The sequence below is a fragment of the Papilio polytes genome, unplaced genomic scaffold (genome assembly GCF_000836215.1).
Source record: "Papilio polytes unplaced genomic scaffold, Ppol_1.0 DF822289.1, whole genome shotgun sequence".
Classification (NCBI taxonomy): Eukaryota; Metazoa; Arthropoda; class Insecta; order Lepidoptera; family Papilionidae; genus Papilio; species Papilio polytes.
The window spans coordinates 3,469,175-3,485,935 of NW_013526915.1; the positions used below are offsets into that span (position 1 = coordinate 3,469,175).

General features: G+C 32.5%; 1 protein-coding gene across 1 annotated transcript in view; it reads left to right on the forward strand.

Moving 5' to 3' along the window:
- Positions 1–616: 616 nt before the first annotated feature.
- Positions 617–16,761, forward strand: part of LOC106106316 (neuropeptide FF receptor 2-like) — a gene marked incomplete at its 5' end in the record, with an annotated part of 54,303 nt that continues 38,158 nt past the window's right edge. Inside the window, one exon of the mRNA XM_013286887.1 lies at positions 617–1,163. Coding sequence (XP_013142341.1) covers positions 617–1,163 — 547 coding nt within the window. The remainder of the gene's footprint in view (positions 1,164–16,761) is intronic.

The window sequence follows — 16,761 nt, forward strand, 5'->3', positions numbered from 1 at the left end:
TTTAAACTTTTTACCACGTTTTCTCTTAATTGCTGTTTCCAATTTTTCCCTGCCCTATTCATAGTTTAACGATTTCATAAAATTCATTCCACGAACATTTAATTTAGTGAAAGAGTATAAAATTGTAGAGTTAAAATAAATTTCTATTTTTGCGTACTTATTATCCTATTTTTTAACTATTGTGACGGTCACATGATTGATGTATTTTCCAATTTCGGATAGATTCCAACCCGGATGCGATACCGTCGACCTTGCTAATTCCCTAATGTGTTTTTTTACAATTATAACACGGAGTTATAAACTCTATTACAATGGACATAAAGGTTCTTTAAGCGCAAATACATGGTTGTTGGTATTTGAATGCACATGCGTCGGACACTCGAGCCTACGCCGTAGCGGTACTACGATCAGACGGCGCCCGACCGCCACAGAACGCGCGCGTAGACCCCGCTACGAACTCACACCATACATTACGGAACTTTTCATACTCACTTGAATTTATGAATCGGTTTCGGAGAACTATGGTAGTTTTATTAGCTATACTTTGGTGTATAAACTCATAAATTGTGTGTGTACTTTCGTTTCACAAATGACTTAGTGTTGAATTTAAATTAAAATGGCACCATTACGAGTGCCTACAGACTTTTTCACGGATGATGTGACTGATTTTTTGAACTATTCGACGCAGCATCCGGGTATCGAATCGCCTAGACATCACCTGCGTCACAGAAATCATTCTCGGGACCATTCGAGAAATCACAATGTTGTCGATATGCTATCCAATTCGATAATGGAGGTGATAAATACTAAATTTGTTCCGGACAATAGCGTCCTGCCGGACATGGAGCCGTTGTCTACGCACATGGACGGTCAGGAGCGACATCCTTTGAGGATGAATATAACGATGAATCGTTCCGATTTCGGTGTGATAAGCGAGGAGTTGCTGTACCGGCACACCGGGGCGATGACGGCGGTGTATTGCGTGGCCTACCTGCTGGTATTCGTTGTGGGCCTGGTGGGGAACTGCTTCGTGATAGCGGTAGTATACCGCTCGCCAAGGATGAGGACCGTCACCAACTTCTTCATCGTGAACCTCGCGGTTGCTGATATCCTGGTGATCGTGTTTTGTTTGCCGGCTACTTTGATGTCCAATATATTTGTCCGTGAGTACACCTCTCCATTATATTTGCCTAAGTTATAATTATCTTCGATTTATTTAAATAATTATTTAGCGGCTCATAAAATGAATATAGTTGAAGTAATGTTTTTTACCAATTAAAATTTAGATAGTTCAGGAACGTTTAAGTATATTTCAATAGTTTTGATACGTGAACTTTGCCGTTTCTCACCAACTTGAAAGAGCTGCATTAATCTCAGTAATGTATCCGCCAGAAGTTCCGCCCTCCTGTAAAAGTTACTTTACAACTTGTCGAGTGCGTGAACTCAACTTACAAAGTGAAATGGGCTGGCATGTGTAATGTGAGGAAAAACTTTGAGTATAAAATACTTTATGGAAGAAACTAATATTTTATTAAATATCTCTTTGGGGGTGTTTAAGTTTCTTTTGAATACAATTGGGGTAGACAGAGGCAATAATTATCTATTGCCGCTGTCGAATTACAAAAAATGTAATTTTCTTTTATTTAACTGTTACTGGTTTGTGTCGTAGTTCCATGGCAGGATTCATGTTGGAGTATTTTAAGTAATCTAATCTGGTATTACAAGCTCGTTAGGCGCTCAAATGACTAATCGTTTTTCTAGATTTAAACTCCTGACGTAACTTTAAAGTAACACGAAACAATTAATAACGAAAAAATGTTTCTTACTGAACTAAAAGATTTTTTTTCTTTAAATTAGTTTTATTAAATCGCTTTCAGAAGTAATACGCTACGTGCAGCAGACGAGGTAAGTGAATGTTTGATTGAATTGTCTTGATAACTTATGACGACTGATTAAATTTACATTTAGCTAGTTGGAGATTGAATTGAGTAAATCTTGAGAGTTATATTAAAATAATTTATTCAGTTAGGTAAAAATATTCTAGGAATATCGGAGAATAATCGCTGTGGTTATTTTAAAATTTACTCTGCTTTGCTGAATATATTTGAGAAATTTACGCATATTTCACTCTCTGTATCGAAGTTTTTTCAACGATACTTTTAACATTATTCAGGTGAGAGTCGACGGTAACCTCACTTAATTCTATAATGCATTAGCACTTTTTATCTTCCTTTTTTGTCTGCGGAGAAGATTTATTTATCATAAATAATAATTTAATTGTATCTTTTACATATTGCTACAGTTCTACGCGGAGTATCGCGTCTACGGCGTAGCATTGTAACATATGTGTTCCTCGACCTTAATGTCGTAGAATTTAATGTTTACAATTATATAGCTATTTGAATTTTATAGACTTTTTTATAAGAAAATTTATGTCATTGTTGAATTCAATTAAAACATATACAACAAATATTTGTTTTTTTTTAGACCCGATATAAACACCATCATGTCTAAAAAAGGCAAATAAAATAATTACTTAAGTTTTCAATTTTAAATAAATGTCGGACTTAAAATGTTTGTCACTAGTAATAATCATGATCATACGCAACAAATTAGAAAAAATGAGTTTCAACAGATTTATATTTCACTTTATTTTAAGAAACTAAAATATTTGAATTTTGATTTCTATCTTATGACACTTGAATCATAAGTTTTCTGTCACGCGAGCGTTTTAATTTGCATTTTGGCTCCCTGCTATCGTATCGGAGACGACAGCTCAAAGATTCTTAACAACAGCAATGTGTTTATCGCACTCTATACGTCTGCTTGTACCGTATCTACAGGATTTTTATTACAGTATTAGTGTTTTTAGTATTTTTATCAGCACATTGAGAAGTGACTACAAATCGTCTATTTTTATGAGTTATTCATTTGCACATTTCTCGCTGATGCATTATTTAGTTTAAATTAAACATTCACGCTCGTAAGAAGATAGAGAGTGACTATTGATTTTTACGTCACATGTACCAGACTTTAACTTTTTTGTCAATTCCATAAACCTTCGTATGTAAACATGCTCTTCAATTGTTTTTATCTCTTTTTTTAAGGCAATTGTAAAGACAGTTTAAATTGAATTAGATATGTCTTATTGAATAATTGAATCATCTTCATTAGAGCTCTCAGCCGTTACCAACTTATAAAGTGAAGGCGGGCTTTTATTGCGGCGTATTTTCTGTTGCCTCGTAATTTTAAAGCCTTTGTTGTTGAAATGTTGATGAACTTTAAAATTACCTGGCCTTATAGCGACGGAAATATGTTCAAGTTTATCTAGAATTTCTTTTAAAGTAGTTCAAGAAACAAACAGAGGTAAAAAACAACAGTAAAATAACTGACGGCTGTAATTAAGAGAGCAGAGACAGACAGAAATCTATTTAATGCGGTCCTGACTCACCTCTCACACTTCTTCTATATTCATGAATATTTAGTACCTAAATATCTGATTCATTATAAAAAAATAAAGAGACGAAAATTCAAAAGCATTAAAGGTAAGTTTCAACCTCGACATATTTCAAAACGAGACGATACACCCAGTTAGTTGTCCGGCAAAGTTGTGACAAACGAGTGTCCGGGACACGGGAACTGCTAACAAGTTCCCGCCGACTGCCGGAACTCGACTAGTTAGTTCCATAACTAGTTCCCCGGCGCTCGGAACTCGTCGTGACTCCGATAAACTGCTTTGTTGAAGGAATGTTGTCACGACACTCAACTAGCATGTTAATTTGTGCTGAGTGAAGTTATTTGGTGTTTGTATGAATTTCATATGTGTCAAAATTAAGCCATGACTTAAATCGTTTTATATATACGTGCCTAAGAAAACATTACGTAGCTGTTAATTTACAAGTACGCTTTGATGTTGCATTGATTAAAACATAACCTTAAAATTACACTTTTTCGGAATTACATCACAATTTCTTTGTATCATTAGACTTGGAATTACACAGAATTATTACAGAATCTGCGGGAAGTCTAGACGATGCAATAGCCCCGAGGAAGTGTACAATGTCGTTCGTTTGTCGTCGGTCAACGTTAACCGCCGCAATCCGCTCCTTTAACGACGTCGTTCCCACAAGATGTCCTCGTAGTTTTCAACGCCATTAACCAACGTTTACGTCGCTTTAGGGGCCCGTCTGCTAAACGCGAATCTCTTAGCGAAAACATTCTTTGCTCAATTGACTCTTGTGATATACAAGAGTTGTTTTCTTGAATAGTGTTTGGCTTTTAAGTTTATAATTAATTCCTTTATTTAAAAATAAAGCTTTGTTGCTTTGTATTAGTCGCGAGTGAATTTATTTAATCATACGGAACGCAATGTCTTCCGTAAAGTTTATTATGCATAAAACGTGTGAGCGAATGTTCCCGATTAGTACAACAGTTTATGTCGACATCTTGTTGGAGCGCGGTGGTATCAAGATGGAATTTAGACTATGACCGATGTTGTTTTATGATACATTTTATTGACCGTTTGGCTCCGGTGTCTTTAAGATATAATTTATTGAGCTACAGACCTAGATATTTAATATAGTTAGGGTATTTCTATAGGAGAACTAATTGCTACTTATGTGAACGACATCTATTTTAAACATCAATAAAAAAGTTATATAGAAACCTCTTTATTTGGGTATTAAGATAAAAAGCTTAGAAGCTCGTAAAGAAAAGCTTCTAATCTAAATATGTCCGCAATGATGAAAATTGCTTAGATTTTAACTTCATAGTAGTAATTAAGTCCGTGGTGCTTTCTAAAGCTTATTAATCAAATTAATTGAGCAGTCCTTGTCATCAATATTGTCTAAGTAAACGCGGTGGTCGAACAAAAGGCGCGGTCTTTGCCCCGGGGCAGGGGAGGGGACTCGGACCCATCACTTATAAACGGACAAGCTCGTGGAATCGTAAAGAAGTCGACATAAATTATGTCGGACCGTCGTGTCGGCTTTCGTTTGCCATTTTCCGACATTAAACCGACTTAATTATGGTGAAATAGTGGAATGGAAGGAAAATTGAATAGTATGCACATAAATTATTTTTTTTTCGAACAATTCATTGTTTACGTTGATATCATTCGTGTTTTAGACGCTAGACTTAGCCCTCCATTAGTATTATTAGACTTAATAAATTGATAATTGAGCAGAATTTTTTTTTTACTAAAGTAAATAAATGCAAACTTCTGTCGTCTGATCCCTATTTAATAAGACCCTAGCTTCATAAATTCTGTTTACCTCATAAGGTAATCTTCTGCTTAACAAAATTATTATTAAGTAAACTTAATATAATTATGGTTTTGATTACAATTAATTTCAGTTCCTTCGCTTCACGTGAGCTCGTTAAGGTTAAGCTCAAACGTGATGATATTTAAGTACATTAAACTGCCGCCTTATGGCTTATATGAGACGTTTACTTAAGAGTTCAACAATCTTGTTTATATGAGACTGTTAAATTTAGACTGTTTGATGCACACGGAGTGTTACAATACGGGGTGTTTTGATTTAAATCAATTATTTCTAAAAAATAAAGTAAGAAATGCTGATTCAGTTTTTAAACGACTTCAAAAATAAGAATTATTTCGCCAATTTAATTATTTTGATTAAAAATCTTAAGTTACGGTATATCTAGGTTTTCTGATTAGTTTATAATATAGTAATCATCCTGTCGATTTCTTTCCAACGATCGATGCTAACAGTTTTTTTTTTGCAAAAAGTTTTTTCATTTCCTCCTTAATCCTTGAAGCTGACCTAAATATCACATGGGTGTATAAAAATGAAACACCCTTTCTCGACATAAACGGTTCTAATTACGAGAAAGGTTTTAGTGAATGAGCCTCGAGGGATGACCACCGGCCCTCGAGTCCGGTAAAGCGGAGCAAATTAAACAACATTAACCTTAAATACCGTACGATAAAGGTTAATTTTGTATGTTCTGAATCAAGTAATAGTCGCTTTGGAGATATTTCTCTATTAACACTATACGTATACAGGGTGTTGATTGCCAGTAAATTGCTTTTCAGTTTGTTGATTATAAAAGCATGTTTTTATAAAAGTCTATTTTGTTTAACGAATTACTCGTACAATTACATGTCAATCTTTTAAACAATTTTGGAGTTACAGCACTGTTCATGTAAATTAAAATATATGATTTGTATAATTTTAATATAAAGTAACTCCCTAACAAATTAATGTTTTTTTTTAAATCTAATGCTGAAATAATTTACTGCTTAAGTCATGTTAAATGTAAAAAAACTTACTCAAGACTTTAATATATAGTAAATACTTACTCAAGTTAGTTATGCAAAATTAATCTGAGAACAGAATTACGTTATAATTTAGATGATTTGACATATGAATGTTAAACTAGCAAGTATTATTTGCTAGACGGCTAATTGTCTCCACTCTAATAAATTATTATAATTGGATCTATACTATTATTATAAAGAGGAAAGATTTGTATCTTTGTATGTATTGAAATAACTCAAAAACTACTGAGACAATTAAAAAAAATCTTTCATCATTAAAAGGCTACGTTATCACTAAGTAACTATGAGGCTGTATTTTTAATTTTACGCGGGTGAAGTCGCGAGCAACAGTTAGTCATTAATATAGTAAATCTTAGGTAAATAAATTGAACTATTGTATCAAGTATAGTTAAAGGCAATATTATGAATTCAAAGAAAGTTAAAATTTAACTAAAATGTTTTTAGTCGCCAGTAAAATTAAATAATCGTGAGAAAAGTAGTTGTGTATTGTCTGAAATGTAATTAGCTTATTCAGGTTGCATCTGCAATTGCGGATGTTTATGGGCAGCGGTCGCCTACCATTTCGGTGGATTCAGGTGACCGCTAGCTCGTTTGGCACCTTATATTACAAAAAATCAGGTTTATCTCAGCAAATTCTCGTATTTCAGTTAATTTAATCAATCAGTCTTAATTATGCTTTAACACACGATAGCTTACAATCTCTTGCACTCCAATTTAATCCAAAGGCAAGTATAAATATGTTGCATTGATCTGAAGCCTTCTCTCTGGAGAGCATTGACACGGTTTGTCTATTTTCATTATATTTTATTTACGTCAGCATTGATTTAAGCAGATTCTTTTTTGCAAATTATTTCGTGTTGAATACCATTATTAATAAGTTAAATGAAGCAGTTAAATAAATTAAGTGAAAATAAATAGGACTAAATTTAAGATTTTGTTTAGTTTTGAAGTCTAAAAGTTTTACACAAAAAGCTTATAACCAGGCATAGTAGAAATAATACTACTACTACCGTAGTACTAAATTATTGTATGTTTTGTTAATTGATTGTTACCTGTGTAAACGAATAACTAATGGACTCGGTTGAATAACCATGAATTATTACTTTTAATATAGTCTCATATACTTGTGCTCACTTGGTTTTAGTTCGATAATCGACTATTAAAAAAACATGGGTTACTATTTATTCTTACAAAACCTTACGCTAAACATAGACTGACGTTGCTCAAAACATTATTCTCATCTCATTTGATTTTGCAATAGTCAAACGTTAGAGAGAAAATATGCAGCATAGTAAAATGCAATGACGTGTACCAAAAATGAATTTAAAAATAATAATAAAAGATATACACTGAGCGTATTCAGATGCTCTTAACGCGCACGCATAAAGCCTTAAGTGCTCCCTAATAAAATCTCTTTCATCAAATTAAATTTCGATTCCGTTTTATTTATTCAGTGCCAAACAAGAGATGGGGTCATTGCCCGCCAGTTAAGATGATCCAAAGATTTCACCGGCTACGGGCTACGTCTTAGAAATACGTATTTTGTTTAATAAAAAATACAGCTAAAACGCGACGAAGTAATTTGTATTGTGGCGAATAATTTCCTTTCGATACATTGAGTTTGTGAATGAGGAAGGAAGTTGTAAGCAGTGAAATGTCTATCGGATTAATCAGTTTTTATTAAGACAAGAACAGTATTTTAAAATTTGAATACAGTGGAGATACAAAGAAAACATTAATATTACAAAATACATAAAAAAAACAAAAGTTGTCAGTTAAAAATGAAACTTTATTGTAGAACTAAGTTCGCTAATTTTAATTTAAAACACGCTTTTATAAATTTTTAATATAAGAGTATTGGGTAATAAGCAATAGATATTATAAATACTTTTATTATTTAAAAAATAACTCGAGTCGATCATAATATCTTCAAAACTTTCATTTCTCTCGACATAAGTCAGATTATTTATAACGCTATTCACAATCACGATGCTATAAAACGAAGAAAAAAACTTCAAGCATTTTTATAAAATAAATGTAAAAGAACTTGGAATGGTAAAACCAGATCCCACTGATTGAAAGGCGGAGAATGACTGACGAAAGTATGAATGGATTGAGTGAAAGTATATATGCTTAAGGGAGTGAATTAAAATATGACGGCTGCTAGAGATATAAGGAAGAGTAGACTTTGTGCCGACCCTCATTAAATCATGGAATGGTCTAAGCTATTGAAAGGTATTGCAAACCAAAAACAACACTAAGTTGTAAAGTTTAAGCAATCAGAGTGTCGAAAACTTCAACCATACGTCTTGTGCGTTGTAAACGTTTCTTTGTCTAAAAATGTTTAAAGTAAAGTCATAAACAAAGCCAATGTTTCAGATAACTTTAATAACTTATCCGAAACGTTTTGGTTCGTTTGCTTTTCTCTTTTGTTTTATTGTTACAACTTTGCCGTGTTATAAATAACAACTACACGATATGTGTAGATATTTCTTTTGGTATATTTTTATTAATCCTTTTGCTGGAAAAATATTATTTCAAAGTTAAATGGACTATTATGTTATTATTATTTACACGTAATTTATCGATTAACAATTAATAATTGTAACACTTCAATATAAAGTAATATATGTACAAAAGAGTACGAGAAGTCAGTTAAAATAAAAAACCCATAATAAAGACCAAAAGATTTATTTAATAGATGAGATTCCAAAGTCAGATAAAAAGGATTGGTTCAAGATGTTAATGAATTTCTTGCACAAGGGTCGTCGTAAGAAGTGTTCGTCATATTAAATTGAAACTTGTGAGCTTATTTGCGGCGTGTATCGACCCCGGATTACTGCAAAGCCCGGCTATGAGGGATTTCTTTCGATAATCTCTCGACTTCCTGATGCTGCAGATTGTTTTTTTTATTCGTATTAAAATAGGATAGTAAGCCTACGAGATAAAAGCTTTTATAGCTTATTTATCTGCTGACGAAAATATAAATTTAGGAATAAAATTAGTGTTTATTCTAAAAAATTATTTTTTTAAAACCGATAAATTTATTTGGAACTATAAATCAATAGTTTTATCTGCAATTGACATCCAATGTGAATAGCCTTTAGAAATATGTTACGTTAGTTTTAACCCAATATTAAAATGAGATCTTGACTCCACGGGGTACATCGTATATCTAAAATGCCAAACACAACGCTGTTAGTGAAGACAAAGAGCCTACTGAAGGCGTACTCAAAATTGTTGAAGTATGCACGATAACTTTAAGATTTATATGTCGCCTAGATTTTAGATTATGTAAAGTATTTGTGCCCATGAAATAGAACAAAACCATAGAATTTTATTCCTCCTTTAGCGTTTTTAAACCGTGAATCCTAATTAATTCTACCAGTATTGATTTTTAAGTAGTTTATTAGTAAAAATAACAATACGAATAAATGTAATTCATAGTTAGAGGATATCTATGCGATAACTTATATTTTATAAGGTTGAATGGATTGAATAAGTTTACCCTCTCAATAAGAAAAGATTACTCAAACATTTCCCACATAATTCGTAACATTCAGTTCACGTAACTTTGGTCGTCGATCGCTGAAACTATCCAACTAAATTGTTATCCGGTCGATGAGAAAAACAGAAGCCGACACGACACGGTTAGGGAACACGGCCTCTTGATTAACTTAGGCCTCTATTTAGGCTAGTAGGTTTTTGTGAAATTGCAGTTTCCTTATGGGATAAGATAATTTGGAGCATGTTATGATTACGTGGAAATAATTCGTTACTTAATACTTTTATAAATGAATTTGATTAGTTTTTTTTAGATATTGAAATATAATTGTAAATAAGATATTGAAGTAATTCACTCAAAAATACAAGATTATTTTAGGTAAAATTAGACGAAATGATACAAAGAACTTTTAATTTTCCTACTTATTAGGGTTTTTGAACTCAACACGCTCTGTTGCTTTAGGAAATTAAGATTAAAGATATTTTTGCTCGAATTTAATTAAAATCTTGCTACATTTATTTCGAGGCTTGATTAATGAATCTTTTAATGACTTACAGACCTACAGAGATTATTATCAATGACAGGGAAAATATTTTTTCGTCAATTTATGGCTGAAGAATGTTTTTAGGTCATGTATTAAATCATTTATTTAAGTTAATTCATATTTCTTTAAATGAAATGTACTTAAATAAATATACTAGATTATGCTCGCGACTTCGTCAGCATAGCATTAGTAAAAAATAGGTTAATGTAGGTTAAGGTTCTTCCTCGATGAAATAATTTTGAAACTTGTTTAGTTTTTTGAGATTGTTCATTACATGCAAAAATACAAATCTTCTCAACTTATCAAATAAGTGTAGATAAAATTAAATAACCCCTATTTTTATAATTCCGGTTGTTTCAGTGAGATAAAACGAATTATACTTTTCGTCATTTTTGATTAAATAATTTTGGAGTAAAAGCTTTTTTTTTGTTTACCGTATCAAACAACAATTTAATAAAATGAATAGAGGCCACAGAGTATTGTGTTAGATGTTTCGTTAACTCCAAACACTACGTGCCCTAAAAACGTCGTACATTAAGGTTACCTCAAATATGAGTGATGAGGTAAACGAACCTTCATTGTCTACTCGGATATTAGACCGCAATAATTTGCTATTCAAACGAACTGATTGCGAAAGACCGTGTGAACTGGTTATTTATTATGTAAATGTTTAAAAATAAATTTGATTTAATTACAAATTCAAGTAGAAAATAAATAGTTGGCTTTTGTATTTGAAATTTTTGTGTTGAGTTGTAGAGTCAGTGAATATTGCGTAAGAAAAAAAATATTACCTTTGTTGAATTATTAAATAAATCAATTTGTAAATTGAATCCCAATTTGAGTCATAAATCAAGAGGAGATCGGTCTATAGATCGCTGAAATCCAATAAGCGGGATGATTTGTGTTTTTTTTTACACAATTCGCGAACTGAGTAGGTTGTTACCGTTCGAGGTTTCTCGGTCACCTACATAAATAGTTACGATAAATTCAACTAAAACGTACTTTATCATTCCAGGTTACGAAACTTGTGTAATAGAGTTACGATATTATTTCCGGCTTGTTTTTACGACCTTGAAGCGTGAAAGATGTAAACACCCCTCAATCTAAATGGTATTCGATTCTAGCTACTTTGTGATCAAAAACATGTTTCCATCAATTCTAGCTATGTTTAAATTGTTTTCTATGGTTTTAGTAAATTTTATTCTTTTCCCGTATATTTTTATGCTAAGCTATAGTAATGAAAGTTTATTTTATTGATAAACGCGATTCATAAACTCTCAGATCATATCGGTCTAGAATTCCAAGTATAGAGAACTTATTTAAACTCAATATATATAAATTTACATTGTTTTCTCATATTTTGAATAAGAATATTTCACATTAACTATAGTTTATTAAAAAATTTTTATTAGTGTACATTTTGAAAGTTAATTTGAATTTTATTTGCATCGTAAACGAGGTTTAACATATTATTTTACAGAGCGACAGTACTCGAGACTAAATTTATAAACACGTTGTCAATGAAGCATAAGCATGCTTAATATTACAAAAACACGCTGTACATAGTGCGTATGGATACACACATACTTTGAAATTGAAAACACCCTGTACAGTGTAAACGTCTTGTATGTGTGCTATTTTATGCACACAGGCGCGTCGAGTGCAGCGGTCGTTGACCCCGCTGCACCCTGTACAGTCGAGCGCAAAATTCGCACTAAATATTTCTTCTACGTCGCTTAAACGATAGTGATTCGGGTGAAAATTTGCTGAAGTGTTTTTGGCATGATGCTGTGTTGCTTTTAATATTACTTAGTCTTGTTTTATGTGACGTGCTCAGATTTGAAAATTGTAGCATGTTTCATCGCCCTTATTGTGTTATTTTTGCATTTTATGGTGATAAATTGTTTTGTAAGATGCAGCTCTAGAAAATTTATTAAGAAACCATCGTCTTCAGCATTTTTGCTTAGAATTTTATTAATCTTCGTAAAGATTTTTATTTAACACGTCCACAATTTTTAAAATAAAGTACTTTAATTTCTACCAGATCGTGGAAATAGTTTCCTAGAACTATGAAGGTTACATAAAAACCAACCTTGGTGGTTAACACTTAAAGCTTTTTTTTGTTAAGAAGTGTCGAGCAGTAAATTAAGGTTAAATTTATTGCGAGTTGTATTTGTTTTATGAAGTTCTATTCGTAGTTTCATTGCTTTGTGCCAACACAAAGGCTAATTGGCGGTGGGCTCACAAAGTTTCTTGTCCGAATACTTTCTTGTATTGTTCGCTTGTGTATTTACCATTAATTAAATGTTATTATGTCGTCTTAGTATTTAGTGAGGTTTATAAAAAATTAAGGAGAAACTATAATCTTTGTTTTACTTTAATTAAATACGAAAAAGTATTTTTTAATTTAATCAAATAAAAAATGCAATAGTTTAAAATATCCAGCATAAAGTACGAATTAAATTATTGAATGTTTATGTCGATTTACACTCACAATTACCAGGACCGCATAAATATGGCATTGTCTACACCGCTGTGGTTGATTGCAGCCACTTTGAAATATTGTTTGTTATTGTTATTGCAATAAATTGAATGTAGGGAGTAAAGACGTCGTTAGACGAACTGACTACATTCCTTGCTCTTGTGGATTGAATCACAAATCAACCAAAACGAGCTTTTTCAGGATAATTTGCGTCGGAGCTTCGCTTGTGGATTTCTAGGGACGTTTTTCTTTTGTTTTCTTTTTTCGTTTGTCGCGCAATTTACTCCGTCTGCGCATGTCCTTGTTTTGTTTTTTTAAATTTCGGTAACAACGGTCTGGTTGCTAAGCTTGAATTACAGAGATTGGGTTTAAATTTAGAATGTTTTATTACTTACCGAGTTCATGCAACAGTTAATCTAGTATTTTCTAAGACGATTGAATAATTATTGAACTAATAAAGTCCCTAATTCCGTGAGTTAATATTGTGTTATGATCATAAACTTTCATCCCTGTGTAAGGTTGAATGACCCAGGGGAGACTACTCACGTGTTGCAATATTTAATTTAACATTTCCTTCGTTGTTGTAAACTTTAATAAATTGCAACAGATTTCGTAAATTGGCTATTTCGATATCTCGACGTTTTCTTTCGCAAGCGCGTTGTGTGGGCTCCCACCCTCACGCTATATCGTTCACTTTGTACGATGGAATCTGGAAAATTATACGAATTGGAACAATTCTAAACATTTGTTCGTAATGTTGTTGAAAGAGTTTATTATTGATTGTGAAAATAAAAATAAATCTCAGATTGGATAGTAAAGTGCTTACAGTGTTGTGAGAAAAAGTATTTTAAATGCGATTTTCTTATCCATTTGTTTTTTTAGTTGAATGTATAAAAAATAAGCATATAAGTTTAAACTTTAATAATTTTCTAACGAAGTTCGGTTAATATTGTTGTAAAAAACGAACATAACTTTTATGAAATAAGTGGTTGTCTATTTTACACGGCAAAATGGTTGCTTTAAAACGATTATAGATGTAATTATTGTTCACTTAAAACCTTTTTAAGAGATACCTTACCTCTAGAAGTCACTGACTCCATTAAGAGTAATGTTTTTTTATGGAGTTCTTCAATAAAATGTTCATTAAAACCAAATCAGTTAAACTTAACCATTTCAAATAAACAATTTCCTTTTAAAAGTTATTCTCATATCACGTTTAACTTAAAGTTATGACATGGCTCATTCACTTAGGAATACGTCTTGTTTTATATGAAAACTTTTGTGATTGAATCTTCTTGGGACTTGAAAGTTTGTGAGATCGTCTGATTCACTCTTTACTATCCGACTATTATTGTTATTGACGATGATTTCTGAACGCTGATTTACCGTCTGCAAATTTTATTTAAACCTCCTGATCTATCAAAAGAAATTTAGCTTTCATCTTGTATTCGTTAAAAAGTCGCGAGTTATTAAGTATGCCAGACATAATTATTTTTCTGTAGTTATCCTGAGTTCGTGATTACTATCTGACAAACAACAAAAAAACAAGCCTTGATTTCGGTGTTAGTTTCACGGTTACATTGCGTTTGTTGTGCGAATTGTTGCCGATCAACATTTGCGTTGGTCGAGTCGTTTACTTTTTTAACAGTTTCGTAGGAACACTTCTCATCATCCACTTGTCCTTATCCCTTATGGAGGGTCGGCACAGTATGTGCTCTTCCATTCATCTCTATCAGCCGTCATATCTGAATCCAGTCCTTTCTTAAGCATATCCTCTTTCACACAATCCATCCATACTTTCTTCGGTCTTCCTCTTCCTTTGTTCTATCCACATTCAATCTTAACACTTTCTGGTTTATGTCCCCATCGTCTCGTCGCATAACATGTCCATACCACGCTAACATTTTGCACAACACGGGAACACTTCTATTTATTGTTAATTCAATACATATTTGTTATGTCGGTCATTGAATTCTGAATGTATGATGCTTTTCCTCACAATCATTAATAAGACAACCTCTCATGTGTTGTAAATACGTAAATTTATCGCGAAAACATATCGTAAAGTGCTCGTTACAGCTCCCAGCGAGTAATAGCCTGCGAAATGTGGAGAATGCGGCACAACAACGTACTAGACATGACAGAATAATTCACATAATCTCTATATATAGCTTTTATGAATATAACATAATAGAAAACAGTAAAAGAATAGACAGGATTTAATATTCAATTTACTGATTAAAATATTACTTTTAATTAAATTAACTGAAATCAATAAATAAATACTATCTAATGTTTTCTTAACTCTGTGTTACGCAACAATGTATCTTTAACTACAAATGATATACGAAATCAAATCTGATTTTATCACGTACTCTTGCTTAAGTAATAAAAACGACGTTCATACAAAAGCGTACGCAATCGTAAAGCCTCGTTTTACAATATTTTGTCACTCAAAATGTTTTCTCAGACAACGATGAAAGTTGTCATAAATTTTTTCAAACGATTTTTACAAACACCAACGGAGCGTTAAATTTAAAATTTACTTTACAGCTAAAGAATTCGTTTAAAAAGTAACTGCCAGAAACGGTAATGATCTGATGACAATGGTTTTAAAGAAACACCACAGAGTTCTTAGAACATTCTTATACAATGGGTTGAACCACATTAGTTAGTTGTAGCATAAAGCAGTAATATAGTGACTCAGATTTGTTTTGTAAAGTATTGTAATGCTAGAAGTAATGCATTTTAAAAGAAAAGTATAAATTTGATGTATAGATGTATAGATTTGATGAAGATTTAAGTAAAAGAGTCCTATCTAAGATGTTATTAACTCTATGTAATTCGTTTTCACTTAATGAGGCAGACTTGCTTGATCGAAGCTCGAGCTTTTCATTTTATGAATATGTTACTAACTTGATAGAGTATTTTTCGAGGGAAATCTTTAGAAAAACAACTTGGCTATTTTGATGTTTTGATAAATAATGAAACTAAAGAGGAGTAATTTTTTTTATATTTGCTTAATTGTATTGTGTGTATTAACCAAAAAAAAACAGAATTTGCTACATTTGTATGTAACTTCAACATTACATTTTGTCGCCTTTAATACCTTTGCTGTTATTGAAACAGATAAGTTAAACTATCCGTAACTTAGCATTAACCTCCTTTAGAGCGTAAACCTTTGACTAAACTATCGCACAACTGTTTAGTCGCGCATTTATTTCTATGAGCTTATATGAGGAGCGCACATTATTGCATTTTTAGCTGTGCAAATAAACAGTTGAATTGGCTGCGAAACAATCGACAATCGACTAACTAGTAACTAGTTTAGTCAAAGGTGTGCGCCCGCTCTAAGTGTTCTTATGATTAATGACAGTGAAGATGAAATTGCCCCTATCCTAGCGAAGCTTATACACAATGGAATTTTCGAAAGTTTTGAAAATTTTCTATCACTTCGCTTTCGAACTTTGTAATTACTTAGCTTTTAATCTTATGATGAATGTTCCGGGCAATGGCCTAAGTTCACTGCCTTCATTTCTTACTTCACTTAGATATGAACTAACGAAAAGAGACATTTCATATTAGAGGAAGACTTAATTGAAATTATATAGTTTTGTTGACAAGTAATTCGCGAGATCGTGAGTCATAAAACATTGTCGCTTTCTTTTGATTTGTAAGCAAATGCTTTTAAACACTATAAGGGACGTTTAGCTAGTTACCGAAGGGCTGTAGCTGATTTGAGGACTTCCTAGTCTTACGTGTCTTGGTTCCGTCGATCCGTCAATATTAATCGCTATAAACGGAAGTGATTTAGGTTATCAGTGCAACAAATGTGCATTGCATGGTGAGCGGCGGCGGTAGCAACGGCCCCTGACCCGGTCAGTTGCATTCGATCGATACCGACATCACGCACACCAATGCTGCGA